Below are 18,329 nucleotides of genomic sequence, written 5' to 3'. Positions count from 1 at the left end.
TCTATTTACAGTCTTAGAAAAACCAAGAAAGAGATCAAAGGTATCACATTATATTATATCAATTACGATTCTTATAAGTTCTATTTTCAGTACAATTTTATTTCATTTTGTGATCAAGAATAATAGTTTTGGCATCACGTCCACTCTATCTTCCTTTTTCGAAACTTATAACTACGTTATGTCATCAATTTATTTTATTATCCAAGGATCTTTGATTTGTGGAAAGAGATTTGTATTTTTTGCTCCAAACAGATCTTCATCTTCTGTTATCAGGAAGAATATATATGGTTATCATATTGGAGCTTAAAATGTTTTGTTAATTTTATGTTTTGTTGTTGTTTTGTATAAATATATTTGTTTTGTTAGCTTATTTTTCTTTTCTGAATTAGGATTGTGAAAAATTAAAATTGTAAGAAGCAAAAAGCGAAACATTTCCACTTTTACTTTCTATCTTAAATAATAAGATCCTAAATATGATGAATTGAAATATATTCTGTTTGAATATTGATTATTTTTTTTCAAAAACCTGATTTCGTTGAAATCCGAAATGCCAAACCTAATATGATTGTTATGAAATTTCAATATTTAGATAACATGCTTTCATTTACATTCAAAATATATAAAAAGATTGAAAATTTTTAGGATAAAGGTAAAAATTAAGGTAAAACAGCAGATTTTATCCATATTTGGCAGTTGCTATGATGATTTCATATGTAAACTTCTAAAAAACAAGAAAAAATTTTATAAAATTTTTAAATTTTTCATATAAAGAATTATATAACAGATAGTTTAATAACACATGATAATAATATTATTCGTGGATCTCTTCTTTCATGTTTTCTTCAAGAGAATTTTGAGAATTTTCTTGAAGTGACCAAATTTCGCACCAAGTTGGTCTTCCGTGCGGACAATTCCAAGGGAAGTCAGATTGAGCCATTCTATTCAAAAGGTCCTTCATTTGGGAATGATTCATTGTATCTCCTACTCTGACAGAGCTGTGGCATGCTCTGTAAGCCATCCATATCCTGGCCTTCCTTGTCATCGGTTGTGATGCAGGGCTTTCATGCAACATCGTAATTAATTCAAGAAGATCGTCACTTCCTGTAGCAACAGTTGTAATTGATGGGATCTTCTTGACATGGATGGAATTATCCGAAATATCATAATCGTAACCGAATTCTTTGCACTTTTGTTTGCATTCTTCGGCCGCTGAGATTTCTTGGGGAGTTGCACTGATAACAATAGGAGATATGAGGCGCTGGCTCTGTATCGAACATTTCTTCCTTAGTTTCTCGAAGTTTTGGGCTTCCATGGCCGCGTGTTGGTCAATTGCGTAAATATCACAACCATATTTGGTAATAATGAAAGATTGGTTCCATTGGCCGATGATTTCCATATCCTTGAATGCTTTGGTCTCAATAGCATCGTAGGATAGTCCATAATCTGGTACATAATTTTGGCAATTTTTAAATCTTTCCAAAATATCATCTGTTGTAGCTTGGCAATGACATTCTATACCTAATGACTCGGTGTTCTTCAGTCTGGTCATCTGTGGAAGTGATCTAATCGGTTCTTCTGAGATTACATTGTTAAATGTCAATTTTTCACTGGATTTCTTCCAAACTGAGCTTAATATTTCACAAAATGTCTTCTGTAGAATATTTTCGTGCTCAAAAGAAATCGAAATAAGAGGTGAATTCGGTATAAAATCAAATGTATTTCGTGGAGCAGTAATAAAGAATACTCCTGATGGTAGTTTCGGTCCTGCACAAAGTCTAAATTCGTTTTTGATTGCGCGATAAAGTCCAGAACAAACACATGGTCGATTATTAACAATAAATAAGATTTTTTTGTTGGAATTTGCTGTAGGAGTAGCTGTGTAATATTCAAGAGAAGCTTCTGAATGCCATTTATCAAGAGAAACTTCTCCATGTTCAAATCCTTTCATGATATCTGATCCAAAAACGGTACTGATCCTGCTATCACGTTTTGGAGTGGATACTTGTATGAGTAATTTGTTATCGAGAGTAACGGTCATATTGGCTGAGCTTGCAATTGCAAATGATTGTGTAATTTCGATTATATCTGAAACTTGCTGCGATTTATGTTCAAGAAAATAATGTCTACGAACTGGTTGCCCATAAAATAGTGTTTGGGCCGTAACTGTTGTTCCTTTAGGTCTCGTAATTTTTTCCATTTTTCGTGTATGATTTTCATCAAATTGCAATCTCCAACCATTGTTACTGTTATCTGTACAAGTGTCGATAGTTAAATATGATAAATAAGAAATTGCTTCTAATGCTCGTCCTCTTCCGCCACTTACATCTTTTCCAAATTCTTTTGATGTGACACCTTCATCACAAATCATTGAAAGACCTTCTTCAGTGATACCGGGTCCATTATCTGATACTGAAATATGATCAAGGCCACCATTTCCAACTCGAATTGTCAAAAGTGTGCAGCCAGCATCAAATACGTTCTCAATCATCTCTCGGAGTGCATGCGCTGGGGAACTGATTGTTTCTGTAGCACGAACCATTGTGCTGTCATGTTTGCCCAGTGTTTTCATTTTGATTGAAATTTTTTTTGACAAAAATTATTCAGTGAATTTTAATTTTGGGGGTACCTCTCGCGCCCATGACATTGCATTAATGAAAAATCGAATTTTATTCAAAAAATTCAGGTTAGGTGGGGGTAAGTGTGCTCCTAGTATCACACTTGGATGGAATCTCCAAATTCCAAAATATAAGCTTCTCCAATTTTGTTAATTTTAATGTAAAATTATCCCCTATTTTCTTAAAATTTGAAATGTCAAAATTCTCAATGAATTCACATCACATTTTCTTGATGGAGACGTAGAGAAAGTATTCAACTTTGAATTGATGAAGAAGACAGACTAACTCAGTTACTCCATGAAGATGGAGAAATGGAGAAGCTTTGGAGACAGGTATTCGTTTTCACGGAAACTTCTTTTTTTACTTCATGATAAAAAGAATAAATCAATAGGTGGAATATGGAATATTATGTAATACATGAAATTTAATGATATTTGGCGTCTAACACCAACATTGTTAATACCGCCAAAAAATTCAAAATGGTCTGTGAATAAACCACAACATTGATATATTGATTTGAGTCTAAATCTAATATATCTATATAATGGTGATTTATTACATTTCCATGTATAAGTTTTATTATTTGCTCCTAATTCCATGTTATTTGGTTTATCATCAATCATTGACCATGATGAATTGTTGTTACTACCTTCAATTGCAAAATTAACTGGAAATTCCCAATAACTACTAGCTGATCCTGATTTTATTGTGTAAGCTTCAAGAGAAATTTTGTTTTCTTTGAAATCAAAGCAAATAAAGTTGTTTGTAACTTCTGACAAACCCCAACCATGAAGAGTATTTGAATATTCGAATAAATCTGATGTAATTCCTCTAAATCCTTTTGAAATATAAACATCAATGGCTTGACAAGTTAATGGATTTTGACCATTATTTTGTTCTCTGATATATGTAAATATTCCATTATACAGATCATCTGTATAATGGACTACATGATTATATTTTACCAATAAATTTTGATTTAATCCTAATTAAATATTCTGAATCAAGAGAATTCTTTGTATTAGCCAATAAAATATGATTGCTAAACGATGAATAATAATATATTTTCATTTCCATTTGATAAATCATTAGTTTAAATTGAAATTGAGAAATTTAAATCATTTTAACATGAGCATTAATGAATTCCATTGATTTTTTTAGCACATCAACAGCAAAATATCTTTTATTAATGTTATAAATTATTGAGTTATATTCATTCGCCTTCATTTCTCAATAATTATGTAAACTATTCAATTTTTTATCTGACAAAGTCATCTTTTGACTTTGCATTCAAATTTTATTTTGTTTGGTTGCAATCAAATAACCTCAGAAAAATAACACCATACTGAAAAAATAACACCATACTTGGTGAAAATTTGAATATAACACAAACTTTGAGACAAATGTTGTCCTGTATGATGCATTGGATCAACCCTGAAAGTTTGGAGTCCAACAATTCATTCTAGTGAGGTGAAACATCCATTCAAAGACTCAAAAATACGTTTTTTAAATAGATAACCTGGGAAATATCTTTAATCTCTTTTTGCCTTCGCCAATTTTTATTATTTTTTTTTCTTGAAACTCATTGAAAAATTTCAATATGGGATGGTATCCCAAACTTCAAGTAGCCCAAGTGGATTGGGGACTTCCTTACATCCTTATATCGAGTTATTTTTGTAATTGATGTTAACATCATCATTGGATCTAGCATCAATATACTATTTTGGAGAATATGAGCCATTTAAATATTATATAATAGCTTTTTATTAAATTAAACAAATTAAGTATCAGAATCAGATTCTTCTTCGTTCTTCTTTGGCTGCATTCTCTTAAGTTTCTTTCCATCAGAATTCATCAACCTAAGTTTCTTTGGTGATTTCTTTCCTTTTTCTGAGAAAGAAAATTCGAAATCTCCAACATCGGAATCAGTGTCATCCAAATACCTTGGCATTGCGAATCCAACCTTAACCTGTCTCTCTTCATCATCAGAGAGTTGTATCTTTCCATCCCTGACTTGTTCCAAGAATTCTGCGACTTCTTTGAAACCATTTCCATTTGCAGCAATAATTGGAGTGATTCCCTTTGGATCTGTTGAGTTAATATCAGCTTTCTTCTTCAATAGATACTTAACTACCTCTAAATGTCCCTTTGCTGCTGAGTAAATGATTGGATTCCAGCCATCATTATCAACAACATTCAAACTAACGCCATGCTCGCATAAGAACTTAACAATAGGAAGGTGTCCATTACGGCAAGCGTGAATTAAAGCACATTTGCCGTCATTATCCTTAAATGTCAAATCTAATTTTTGTTGATAGTAATATTCAACGATATTAAGTTGTCCGAATATAGCAGCATGTATCAATGAATTCCTCTTATACTTATCGATATCATCAATGCGTGCTCCGCTGTCAATAAGATATAAGAATGTTTCAATTGAACCTTTTCTAGCGCTATGCATCAAAGGAGTGATCTTATCCTTATCAGGTTCATTAACATCAAGTCCTTTGTTCTTAAAGAAGTCAACAGCTTTACGATATCCTTTAGATGCAGAACAACTCAAAAGTGACAAACCTTTTGAAGTGTGGTCGTTGTTGTTTGCACCATTTTCAAGTAGGTATTTGATGATTTCGATCTCTCCATTAAGTGCGGCAACGATAATTGGCGTTGTTCCGTTTTGAGATTTGATATCAATTTTGGCACCAGCGGCAACAAGGGCTTTGACTGATTTAAGTTCACCATGAGCACATGCGTGATGCATTGGACGCCATCCTTTGTCATCTGATGCATTTACGTCTAAGTTTTTCGTCATCAAAAATTAAGTGACGTCTTCGTAGCCTTTTTTAATGGAATAGAACAAAGGAGTTCTCTCTTTGTCATCTTTGACTAAAAAGTTGACACCTAGGTCTGAAAGATGCTGTAAAATTTTTAATTTGCCAAGATTTGTAAATCCAAAAACAGCATTCTCGTTGATTTCATCTTTAGACTCGTATCTGATTCCATGATCGAATAGTAATTCTACGATATCGTATTGTTTGTTATTTGTGGCAATTGTGATAGCTTTTTCGCCATTTTGTGATGTGATCGAAGGATCAAAGCCGATACTGAGTAAATAGTTGATGGTTTCTGTTCTTGAGTTCTTTGTAGCAACGATAAGTATGTTATTCCCATCTTTATCGGTGACATGACGATCTGATCCGTTTTCTATCAAAAATTGAACTAATTTTGTATCGCCCTTTTGGCAAGCTGTGACTAGTAATGATTCGTTTTGAGAATTCTTGACATCTGTGAATCCATACTTGTTTAAAAACTGAATTGACTCTTCATCGCCGCTATTGGCAACTTTACCGAGCAAATTATAGACTCTTGTAAAATCTGTTTTGTCCTTCAGAATAATAACTGGTTTTTCGTCTGAATTTTGGGTTTGCGCAATCTGCTCTTTGAGATTTTCAATTTCTTCGTTTAGTTTGTTTTTCTCTGCTTCTTGTTTGTGTATAACATCTGATATCATGTCAAAGAATGGTGATTTGAGTGTTTCTTTCAAGGTTGAAAGGAAAGTAATGAGTTTATCGATGGATTCGAGATCTTTAATTCTGACAGATTGGAAAAGGCGGAAAGAATCCTTTGATGCATATTTGTACTTGGCTTCCGATATTAATGTCGTTGCTTGCTCAATTGTAATTTCATTATTTCTTAAGAAAGTATTGACTACTGCCTTATTAAACTCTTCAAAGAACTTACCATCATTAAGAGATTCATCTAGCCGTGCCAGAATTGCTTGGCTATCAGGTTCTTTGCTCATTTAAATTTGAATAATATATCTCTTTACAAAAAGTTTTTTGATGAGGAAAAATCTTTTGAAAAATTTAATTCTATTTCAGACAGAGTTTTCATATTTATTCAAAAAATCATGGTTAATATGCGTTTGACGATACAATTGTATGAATGCATTGAAAAATCGGAGTTTTTAATTTAATTGCTTATTTAGCCATTTTAATTAACTTTATAATAACAAATTCAATATGGTCTTTATCGTTCTAACTCATTGAATTTATTATTTTTTTCATTTTATGTGTTATTAATGAACCATATTCTTTTTATGATTCAGGTCAATTGAAAAACCTGATTTATGCTCAATCTCAATTTTTAAGGAAATTGAAATAACACTGAAATGAATAAATTGTTTAATATATCATACTTTTGAAAATGTATCGATATTTTATTTCAAATTTCTGAGCATTACATGTCAAAAATATTATTCTTTTTTATATGAAAATAGACGAATATTACTTTCAACATGAAATTTAATTAATTTTAACGAAATAAAATTAATAAACTAATAGTCAGGACCCCTAATGAAACACCTTATCTGAATAAGATTTTCAATAATACATTTTTTGAAATTTATCTCAATCACTATAAAAAAAAACTTTTTATCACCATCTTGTGATAAAATATAAGCTCAATTTAAAACAAGAAATTCAACCATACCTTTGCAATAATGAAGCACTTCAACATTATGAGCAGTTTGCTTCAATCCGCCTCTCAAATCAAAACTAAAATCTATCATAATGACAAACATATTTTAAATCTATAGAAATACATACAACAACATTATATATTTTGTTCAGATTCTTGATCCCAAGGAAGTTTTCTATCTGATTTTTGCGTGAATGGAAAGGAACCTTGGGGAATCGGTCTTGGCATTGGAGAATTTCTGAATGGAGGATATCTATATCCTTTTGGTTTGAGAGGACTTGGGTATTTTATTGTATTTCTTATTGTGCTGTCTTTTGTATTGTTAAATGATACCCAGAACTGGCAACCACCTCTCTTGTACTCCATGTATTGGCCAGTCTTATCAGCATAGTTTGGCGGTTCAGTAAATAAAGGCTGCTGATTTAGATTTTGATTTTGATCCTTTTTCCTATGCTTAATTGGCATATAAACAAATTCTGAATCACCATCAGTAGCTGCTACATATAATTTATCATCACTTACTGCAGAATCTCCATCAGGTACGAATCCAAACAAACCAGGATTTGTTTCATCAATTCCTTGTCTCTGAAAATCTGCATAATAAGGTCCAGAATCATCAAAACTATCAAACATAGAAGTACTTGATTCATTATCATCATATCTATTTTGTTTATATAAATTCTGATTTTCTTTTTTAGAAATATCATTAATTTCATCATTAGGACTTTCGAAATTTTCATCATCATCTTCGAGATTTTGATCATCTTGAGTTTTTGTCTCATGTTGTTTAAAATTAGGCCTTATAGGAATTGGAAGATCATTTGCTGATTCTTGAATATCTGTTTCGTCTAAAAAGTTGATTTTTGAAGGCGGAATTATTTCTTGATTCTTTCCAGAAACTTTAATTCCATCTAACCAAACAATTCCATTAAAATTTGATAGAATTGATATTCTGTAATTAGCTCTTGCTTCATTGTTACCGTATTGGCTGCTATATTGTTCCTCTGAACCATATTCTTGTAGTTTTATTTCTTCATTTTCTGAATTTTTTGGAATCTCAGGATAATAATCAAAATTGATTGGATTCCCTCTGATGTCCAGGTATTTGAGCGATTTAGAATTACATACAAAATTTGTTATGTCATCTATCGTATTAATTTTGCAATAATTCATAATTAATGATACAAGATTTGGAGCAATTGCAGAAAGTGGTGATAATTTTGAAATTTTAGTAGAACTTGCATTTAGTTCCTTTAGGTGAGGAAAAAATCCGTCAATTATAAAAGATTTATCATCTAATGGATTATTTGAAATATCTAATGTAATAAGTGATTGAAAACAAGTAAAAGACTTTAACGATGTAAGATAATTGAATGATAAATCAATATATGATAAAAGAGCCATATAAAATGGGGTAAAATCTGTAATTTTATTATGTATTGCACTTAAAGAACGCAAATTTAAAAGTGTTCGCAATTCATTGATATTACTTATACTCATATTGTTCATAATTAGTGTTGAAAGTCCCGAAAAAACATTTATCCCGCGTAAAGTTCTAAATTGATTTCCACTAATATCAAGATTCACAAGTCTTGGAATAGGACTGCGTATAAAAATGGAGCGAATTTTATTATTTGATAGATTTAATTGCTTAAGCGAAACGCATCCTTCAAGGTTTTCAATAATTTCGATTTGATTATTTGATAAATTAAGAGAATGTAATTGAGGAATATGAAATATTTTTTCAATCTTTGTTATAAAATTATATGATAAATCAAGATATGCTAGGCTAGTACAAAATTTAAATGGATCTTCTTCAATTGTTGTGAGATTATTATGAGACAACTGTAGTAATTTAATAATTTCTGGTGATGAAAGTCCTTGAAGAGATTTTATATGATTGTTACTTAAATCAAGAGCATTTGCTGGTGGAATTCGAATACCTTTCAATGATTTTATATCAAGAGATTGAAATGATGAAATCATTTCATTTTCATTTAGAGTCCCCACCGAAGGATCTGCTGAGTTCATTTTCAACAACAAAATTCTGAATTTTTAAACGTTCACTTTTTTCAATAAAATTTGATGATCGGAAGTTTTATAAAAAATGAGGGGAAAAATAAAGGAATTATAGCATCAATAACTATGTTACAATGAAACTATTCTTAGCAACTATAGTTATGCTTTCTTGAACTATTTATATTGTCGAATCTTTGAAGTAAAAAAAAATTAAAAAAGAAAAAGATTTGCCTACGACCGGAGTTGAACCGGCGACCTTGCGCTTACAAGGCGCACGCAATAACCACTATGCTACGCAGGCTTTACATTTATTCAATTTATTTTGAATAAATAATAATACATAAGTTTATGATTTTCAATGAATTTACGTCATTTTACTCGAAGATAAATGTCCTACTGAGTGCTGAACTGTTGCCAATATAATATATAATTCCTAATGGTATTAATTATATCATTTTATCCAACAAGTCTAGCAGATCATAAAGGGACAATAAAATTTTTGGCGGTTTTTGTCACTTTGAATTGAAAATTATTTCATTCCATGGAACCAACAAAGATTTTCGTTAGAGGATTACCACTTGATGCCACAGAATCATCCATTCGCAATATCTTTGAGCCATGCGGCCAAATTAAGCTTGTTTATCTTCCAAAAATGGAACCACATGAAACAGAGCAAACCGCACATGTTGTTTTTACAGATCACGAAGCAGCTAAAAAGGCAATTCACGAGTTTAACTATGCATTAGTTGATAACAATAAAATCAAAATCACTTACGGAGATGAAGAAACTCTTAATTTCATTCAGAGTGGCCAGAACAAGCTAATTATCGAAGGACTCGATCAATCAATCTCAGAACAAGACATATTTTTCCACTTTATGAAATACGGAGAAGTTCTTTATTGCGCTATGGCTACAGCAATTACAGGTAAATACTTAGGCATCTGCTTTGTCACTTACAGAAATAAATCAGAAGCTGATGCTGCTATAGAACACCTGAATGGAGGTATTCTAAACGATAAAGAAATACATGTTCGTTATGCCCCAGAAGGACTCAAATAAGATATAGATATAAATTGAATAAATATGATATTAGTTAAATCTATTTAAAGTATATGTAATTGGCTTACGTTATCATTTTTTTGACTAAAAATATTAGAAATTATTATTTCGGTTTCATTTTTGCATTAATTGGGGTAATATAAAAATATTTGATTATTTGTAACACATTAATTTTGATTATGGCTAGATTCTTGAGAAAAAATAACAATATATTTTAATTGCAAAGATTTGGTATATATTGATGCCAATTAATGAAGAAATCATACTTGATATGATTTATTAATGCAAATGTAATTCATTATTGATGAAATTTTATAAGATGATATCGAAATGAATGTTGGTAGTGAATAATATAATTAATTTTGAATGAAAATAGTGTAACTCCGTTTAAATCAGTTTTTGACGATGGTTTGATCCAGCTCCAACATATATATTGGCTAAATATGAGACAAAAACATCTGATTTTATATCCGACACTTTTTTGTCAGATATTCGTCAGGAATTTTTTTTTGGGAGTGCAAAATCCCAAAGTTTAAGAATTAAAGTAGTCATCTGACAAGAATAAATTTATTTCCTAAGGGTGCACTTAAGCATAAATGACATGATCTTCGTTTATTGAGGAAAAAAAAAGTTAAAATAAAAAGCATTGATATATTCTGTATTTAGCTTATTTAATGTTTTTTTGCGCCATTTTTAAGAGAAGTTCAGTTATTTTTTATAATTGTTGTCAGATGCATAGGTGAAAGTAGCTTTTCCAATATTATCTTTTCATTGATATTTGCACCATGTGAAATAAGAAGCTTAGCTGCTATTATACTTTTATTCGTTGTTGTTCTATAATGAGGGATTCCTCCATCATTATCTTTTTCATTGATATTTGCCTCATATGAAATATGAAGCATGATTGTTTCTATGCTATTAAGGATACCCTTACATTGCGTAGTTAGAAAGAGAATATGATATTGTCATGATTGCTAAAGTTTTAGGCTCCAGAAATGAATATACATCAAACTGAAACAATTGATAAATTGAATGAACTTTTGAGAGGTTCTCAAATAAAAAAAATTATCTAATTTTTTACAATATTACTATTATTTTATCCACATATGTATATATAGTAATTTGAGAAACTTTAGGAAAAAATAAGTTTAATAAAAATCTGAATTTTACTTGTTGTGGGATTGTTATTAATTGACACTCCAGACGTATTACTAATAGTTATGCGTATGCAATTAAAGTATTTCTGATGGACAAAATGTGAGATTTATATATCAGATAATTCATTTCTACTATTAAGTTATTCATTTATGAGTTTGCACTTATTCGCACTAAATAAATAACTATTAAAAATTGTTTTAATTAATTGACACCATATAATAGAGTGAATTTTGTTTGATCAAACAACAATAGATGATAGATATAAAGCCAAGAAACTTGCTATTAATATGCTCTACTTGCTATTTCAATGTAAGTATGATATTTTCTAAATGTTTCGTTCAGATAACTTAGATATATTAGTCAAAATTTGAAATTTTAATAGCACATATATTAAAATAATTATTATTCATAAAAGATTAATGAAATAGTAAAAAAATCAATCAAATTATAAAAAATACAACATTTAGAAGAATTCTTATTATCCTTCAAAAAGTCAGTATTTCTGCTGTAATTTTCTACAACATTGTAGTTATTGCACTTTGTCTATGGATTTGTATATATGTTATATATATAATTATATATCTAAACTGCCCATAAGTGCAATTTTTATATAAATTTGTTTATTTCTTTAACAATTTCATATGAAATATGCTTTTTTAAGCGTATCAAAGCTGTGTTCTTAATGTGCATGGATATATCAAGAAAAAATGTCGAAAAAAAAATGTGAATTCACAAATTCACTGAATTTTCACCGTTTTTTGAATTTTGCTACAGCACTAATATTAAATAATACTAAAATCTTCTGTCTTTGTAAAAGAATAAATTCTGACAAAAAGTGCTCGTTTAAATTTAATGATCATCTGTATGACTAAGTGGTAAAAAGTGTTTATGACCAAAAAAGGGTTACATGCTTAGTCTATTTTTCTGACAGGATACTCTAGATTTACATGATCTCTATTTCATATCTCCGTTTTTAGATTCTTCGACAGATTTTATGATAGAAAACCAAGATTAACAAATTTCCGGCATGTTAATGAAGAAATCTGCAGCTACCTCTCATATTATTTCAATAATCAGTATCGTTTCTCTTACAATTTATTTTTTTCTCAATAATTTAACAAGAAATAACAATACACATTTGGTTTTACGTATAAAAGCTAAGTGTCGAACTTAATCAACTTTACTTACTTAGCAAATGAATATTTTTGTGGTTGCGAGTTCTGAATGCTGAAGTTTTAGATTTCTCTATAAATGATATCATTGCACTTACAATGTTGTTCCAGCCTATCGCATAAATCATAGAAAATCCAAAAAAAAAATAATATAAAGAAAATTCATGTCATGAAGTTCAAAAAATACCGTTAACATTAAAATTTGTTATGCATAATACATTTTAGCTATTATTGATTTTTTTTTAATTTTCGAGAAATTGAATGGTGAGTCCGATAGAGAAATTTTTAAAAATCCTAGTCCCTCATAGAAGTAATTTCCCTCGTCTCCCATACTTCCAAATGTATGCATATGACATAAACTTTTATGCATTACACAAATGGCCAATAATATCTATAGAGTAAAAAATTAGAAATTTAATTTTTTTATATGATAGTTATATTTCAGATTTGCGAGCGTAACTTTTTTCTCCATGGCATACTTGTTTTAAGAGCAAATGATCAAAATCGTCCTTCAATTATTGAAGGAGCTGATATCTTTTGAAAATTGAATTGAAAGGGTATTCAATTTTCAAATTTCCTCTCAATTTTGGAAACATATCAACTCTATGAATTAACAATTATGTGCCTTCACAGTTTATCAGTCATATAAGGTGCTTATAAAGAAAAAAGTTACGCTCGCAAAATATGTTTTTATATAGATTTCACATAAAATAATTATGTAATTTCTAAAAAGAATATTTTTGTTCTTGAATATTAAAGTGTATTGTAGTTTAAAAAGTTTTAAATATGTTGCTAAAATTTCAGGTTTATAGCTCATGTCTAGCATGACTTCTTCGTATGCGCAAAAAATCTGACACGTAAGGGTATCCTTAATATGAAATTTAAATTATTAATAGCAGTTATTCCGAGATCAGATTTTTCATTGATATTTGCACCATTTGATTCAAATAATGAAAATGGATCACAATAATATTGAAATAAACTGTTCTGAAGTTTTTGGTTTTCATCAAATCCTTCTCTTTCCGTGAATGCTATGATAATATTTCTTTGTAAATTTGATCTCTAAATTTGATAATTTTCAAATCTATATGTTTATGTAATTTAATTCCATGTTCTTTATAAGTCAGGGAGTAAAAATGTTTGGATCTTGGTAGAACTCTTTCACATGATCTTCAGCTATGAGTTTGACAAGAGCCAAATATGAATTTCATAATGTTTGAATCAAAAGTCATTCTGATATGATTTAATAAATATCCTGAAAAAATGAATATTCAGAAATAAATGTAGAGTTGCTAACATCATTTGCATTATATGGCTGAACAATTAATGAAACATTTGCGATAAGAACGAGTCATATTTATTTCTATCCATGATATTAATGAAATCCATCACAAAGAAATCTCATTTAGAACGACTCACCAGATGTAACTTCTTTTCCATTAAATAATTTTCCATCTTCCAATTTATATCCTAGTTTTAATTAAAGCTGAACGATGATGAAAAGGAATGGGAATGAGTAAAATTCTCTTCGCATGCTGACATCGAAGTTGAGAATGAAAGCTAAAAATACTTCGAATTTGAAAGCTTGGACTTCTTCTTAAATGAATATTATTATGCAATGATGGAAATTCTTCTTGGTCAGTATGTAGTGTAATATTCTTGATCAGAAGTTCTTGGCAGGCACCATTTGTTCAGAAATGGAATGTCTTCTCAAAGTGATTTGAGTACTTCTTGAGATAGTAATACTTATATGGAATTGTAATTTGAATGTCTTTAAATCCTACATTCAGGATGACTTCTTGCTTCAAATCAAATGTCTGATCACCAATAGTAATTGCAAAAGTACTTTGACCGTTTGATGAAATATCAATAAAATTAAAAATTAATCTCAAATTTTGGATTATTTGAAAAATGAAAACAATTTTAAACCTGCGGTTTTCAACTTTTCAATATTGTTGGCGAATGATTTTTTCGGTTTAAATAAGTATGAAATAGTTAATAGTTGTGTTAAATGCCTCATTTTCTGATGATTGAATTAATAAAAAAATGTGGGTAAAAAGATCATAATATCGCTGAGAACAGATAAAACTAAAATTTGAGTTTTTATATACCCTTGTTCCATTGGCTCTTGCATTGAAAATATGTCGGTTTTTGGCAATAATTTTGGAAATTGTAAAGTTTACAATAATTTTTGATTGAAAACATTGTTTTCCATCTCAATTTGTTTTGAATGAACTTTCAATTTTATTTGTCATATCTTGTAAGAAATGGACACCGAAAAGAAAGTTCGAAGATTCACAAGTAATGAAGATGCTGTGATAACATCAATATTCAATCTCCACTTGGATGATAAAGGAGTTGACTTCTGCGTTGATTCACTCTTTAATATTTTCTTAGGAATTCATTCTAAACGCGCGATAAAAGATAGATGGAGTAATTTCTTATCAATGGACAGCGCAGAGTTTACTGATGAAGATGACAAACTAATACAATCACTACACAAAAACTTAGGAAACAAGTGGTCGAAGATTTCGAAATATTTCAAAAACAAAAGTCCAACACAAGTCAGGATCAGATACTACCAAATGCAACGGAAAGAAAACAGGATCAGACAAAGCGAGGAAACCCGAAATACTGATTCCAATTTCTTTTTTAATAATGAAATTTCAGATTTTGAATTCATAAATTCGGATTTTTTCGAATGAAGAGTAATTTCTTTATTACATAATAAAATCATTATATATTTTATTAGGCAATAATACTGTAAATTAGAAATAGAATTAATTTGTAGTTTAAGCAAAATTTCAACTTCAGCTTAAAAATATCAACGAAATAATGGAATATAATCGAAAATATATACTAAATAAATTATTTTACAATGATATATTTATTGAAACATGATTTTTATGAAATGAATTTATCTTAAAAAAAATACTAATCGAGGCATTCAGAATTGTGTATCTTGTATTGTACAAACTATTTTTATCTTCTTATTCTCCAGCAAATTATTCCTACTCACTTTCAAAATTGTAACTCAATATAATTCTTACAATAATCCCATAGTTTTTTAACTATTCATACGGGTGCACCAGAATTATTTGTTTGCAATTTTCAATATAATTTTTTGGATTTTTATAAACTGTGAACTCCTTGTTCTTGATAGACCATACATTGAAATTGCACTATTAATTTATATTAATAATTTTTTACAAATTTGTTTTGAAAAGGTCCATTTTGTTCAAAAAACCATGAATCATTAATTTTCTTATGTTAAAAATAATTGTCAAATAAGTAAAAATGTCCTCAATAACTTGAAATTGAAATGAAAAATAAATTTCAGTATTTAAGTTCATCAAGTGGAGTACAATGTATACCTTCGATCATTTCTTATATGTTTTGATGTAAAGGTATCATTGTTCCTAGGTATGCAATAAATAATGATAGTTAAAATTACAGTTATAAAACGACTTTCAACAGACAAAAATCCTCAATGTAAAGACTTAAAACTAACAAGAAGTTAGATATTTTCTCAGAAGATATTAGTACTAATAAACATGATTCTAAGATATTACCTGTAATTAAGCATCATTGGAGATCTTGGGATTAAGTTTTAAATACAAGTTTAACATGCTATCATGAAAATTGCCTCTTCAAGCTACAACTTCGCTATAATCACTGATTTCTTAAAGATATATGTGAAATATATCTCAAACTCATTAAGTACAGAAGCCTAATGAGTCAGTTCACAGATAACATTTCCACGTTAGTTGTATTAGAACTATTTATCCAAAGTGCACAAAGCACTTTTGACTGAAATTCTTTAAATCGGTCTAAGTCAAACATGCCCACATTTAGAAACACCTCAATTCATCTGTAGAACTTGACATACATTGAAAGGTAAATCATGTTTAATGTATTTCTTTTTTAATATAAATTAACTCATTTGAATGCATCACTTTATAAAAATGAGGATTTTTAGACATCATTCATATTTTCTGACAAATAAGGTAGTTCAACAAAATGATGCTTTGATGATTTTGGTAATGGATTTAGACTATCCAGATATATTAAAAAAATTTCATCGAATATCGTCTTATCGTAAATTATTGTATTCCTGATCGGAAATTTTCATCGATTTATATTTGTCATTCATTCAATTATGTCAAATTTGGCAAATTAAGGTTTTCCAATGAAATAATCATAACAATACATAAAATAATAAATTGACTTATTTCTGGATTTTCGAAAATTGAAGGGAAATTTAGACGGATAGTTGATAAGCATTGAATTTTTAAAAAATGCTGGAGAATATAGTTACCGGCTCATAAAGTTTATTGAAATTAAAAATATGATTCTTTTATTGTTTCATATTCATTTTATATTACGATGATGATGCTTTTTCAAATGGTAAAATCATTCCACTGATCATACAGTGAATAAAAACAAAATTGGATTTAAAAACAGTATGTATTAATAGGTTGTTAATTTTCGAGACACGAATTGATTTCAATTTATATTTGGTCAAGCTAATTTTGTAAAGTTTGATAGAAAATATTGTTTTCCATCTCAATTTGTTTTGAATGAACTTTCAATTTTATTTGTCATATCTTGTAAGAAATGGACACCGAAAAGAAAGTTCGAAGATTCACAAGTAATGAAGATGCTGTGATAACATCAATATTCAATCTCCACTTGATGATAAAGGAGTTGACTTCTGCGTTGATTCACTCTTTAATATTTTCTTAGGAATTCATTCTAAACGCGCGATAAAAGATAGATGGAGTAATTTCTTATCAATGGACAGCGCAGAGTTTACTGATGAAGATGACAAACTAATACAATCACTACACAAAAACTTAGGAAACAAGTGGTCGAAGATTTCGAAATATTTCAAAAACAAAAGTCCAACACAAGTCAGGATCAGATACTACCAAATGCAACGGAAAGAAAACAGGATCAGACAAAGCGAGGAAACCCGAAATACTGATTCCAATTTCTTTTTTAATAATGAAATTTCAGATTTTGAATTCATAAATTCGAGAGGTTATCGATTTTGTAATTTAATCGTCGTCGTTATCGATTTTGTAATTTAATCGTTATCGTCTTTTTCTAAACGTGCATTTTTACATTAAAAGCAATGCAACTCCAAAATTAATTGGTATTTAGACTTTAATTAGGTGCAGACAAACGAAATGCAGTCCAAATATTTTGGTGATATATGAATTACATAAATTTAGGGAAATTGAAATTATATCTTTTTAAATTTTTAGGAAAACAGATTTATAGAATTGTTTAAGTCATCAAAATAATGCAGACTTAGGTCAAATTTTCCAAATTTAATCATTTGCAAGACTTTCAAGCGACTTCAAAATGTCGAAATATAAGTCCAAAAATAAAATTACGATTACAGTCTATCCTCAATTATTATCACGCTAATTATTGAGTGACCCATGCGTTCGTATGTATGTAATACCTTTTAAAAAGGAGATGAGAGAGATAAACTACATTTACAATTTAAATCTGATGTATTTACTTGTTACATTTACAAATGTAAATGTTTCTCGTAATGTTTACATTTTGTAAGTATAACGAATAAAAATGACGCACTTTTTTTACAAAGTCAAATTATGCGATACAACTTTACTTGTTACATTTACAAATGTAAATGTTTCTCGTAATGTTTACATTTTGTAAGTATAACGAATAAAAATGACGCACTTTTTTTACAAAGTCAAATTATGCGATACAACTTTACTTGTTACATTTACAAATGTAAATGTTTCTCGTAATGTTTACATTTTGTAAGTATAACGAATAAAAATGACG

At 29.3% G+C, this 18,329-nt stretch overlaps 7 protein-coding genes and 1 non-coding gene across 8 annotated transcripts, besides 2 other annotated features; 2 read left to right on the top strand and 6 right to left on the bottom strand.

Annotated features, from left to right (window-relative positions):
• Positions 1-757: 757 nt before the first annotated feature.
• Positions 758-3,833, bottom strand: TVAGG3_0245830 (DNA mismatch repair protein,PMS1-like; the record flags this gene model as incomplete). Its single annotated transcript, XM_001301638.1, has 1 exon — positions 812-2,569. One exon carries the CDS (start codon positions 2,567-2,569, stop codon positions 812-814), a length of 1,758 nt encoding a protein of 585 aa, XP_001301639.1.
• A 562-nt stretch (positions 3,834-4,395) lies between these two features.
• TVAGG3_0245820 lies at positions 4,396-5,427 on the bottom strand (the record flags this gene model as incomplete). The annotated part of the gene is made up of 1 exon (XM_001301637.1): positions 4,396-5,427. The coding sequence occupies one exon, from the start codon at positions 5,425-5,427 to the stop codon at positions 4,396-4,398; it is 1,032 nt and encodes a 343-aa protein (XP_001301638.1).
• Positions 5,428-5,433: 6 nt separating this feature from the next.
• Positions 5,434-6,417, bottom strand: TVAGG3_0245810 (spectrin binding; the record flags this gene model as incomplete). The annotated part of the gene is made up of 1 exon (XM_001301636.1): positions 5,434-6,417. The coding sequence occupies one exon, from the start codon at positions 6,415-6,417 to the stop codon at positions 5,434-5,436; it is 984 nt and encodes a 327-aa protein (XP_001301637.1).
• A 765-nt stretch (positions 6,418-7,182) lies between these two features.
• Positions 7,183-8,498, bottom strand: TVAGG3_0245800 (uncharacterized protein; the record flags this gene model as incomplete). Its single annotated transcript, XM_001301635.2, has 1 exon — positions 7,230-8,498. The coding sequence occupies one exon, from the start codon at positions 8,496-8,498 to the stop codon at positions 7,230-7,232; it is 1,269 nt and encodes a 422-aa protein (XP_001301636.1).
• An 843-nt stretch (positions 8,499-9,341) lies between these two features.
• On the bottom strand, positions 9,342-9,414 carry TVAGG3_0245790. The gene has a single exon. It is a non-coding gene; the product is annotated as a tRNA-Thr (tRNA).
• A 202-nt stretch (positions 9,415-9,616) lies between these two features.
• On the top strand, positions 9,617-10,263 carry TVAGG3_0245780 (RNA binding; the record flags this gene model as incomplete). Its single annotated transcript, XM_001301634.1, has 1 exon — positions 9,655-10,173. One exon carries the CDS (start codon positions 9,655-9,657, stop codon positions 10,171-10,173), a length of 519 nt encoding a protein of 172 aa, XP_001301635.1.
• A 614-nt stretch (positions 10,264-10,877) lies between these two features.
• On the bottom strand, positions 10,878-11,075 carry TVAGG3_0245770 (Ankyrin repeat family; the record flags this gene model as incomplete). Its single annotated transcript, XM_001301633.1, has 1 exon — positions 10,878-11,075. The coding sequence occupies one exon, from the start codon at positions 11,073-11,075 to the stop codon at positions 10,878-10,880; it is 198 nt and encodes a 65-aa protein (XP_001301634.1).
• Positions 11,076-14,770: 3,695 nt separating this feature from the next.
• On the top strand, positions 14,771-15,208 carry TVAGG3_0245760 (MYB protein-related family; the record flags this gene model as incomplete). Its single annotated transcript, XM_001301632.1, has 1 exon — positions 14,771-15,208. The coding sequence occupies one exon, from the start codon at positions 14,771-14,773 to the stop codon at positions 15,206-15,208; it is 438 nt and encodes a 145-aa protein (XP_001301633.1).
• Positions 15,209-17,546: 2,338 nt separating this feature from the next.
• Positions 17,547-17,627: a terminal%2Cinverted (terminal inverted repeat of MuDR-N2_TV transposon ID:TVAGG3_0245750).
• Positions 17,547-17,753: a mobile genetic element.
• Positions 17,754-18,329: the final 576 nt, after the last annotated feature.

Source organism: Trichomonas vaginalis, chromosome IV (assembly GCF_026262505.1).
Source record: "Trichomonas vaginalis G3 chromosome IV, whole genome shotgun sequence".
NCBI lineage: Eukaryota > Parabasalia > Trichomonadida > Trichomonadidae > Trichomonas > Trichomonas vaginalis.
Note: the sequence above shows the minus strand (reverse complement) of the source record. Positions and strands in the feature narration are given on the sequence as shown.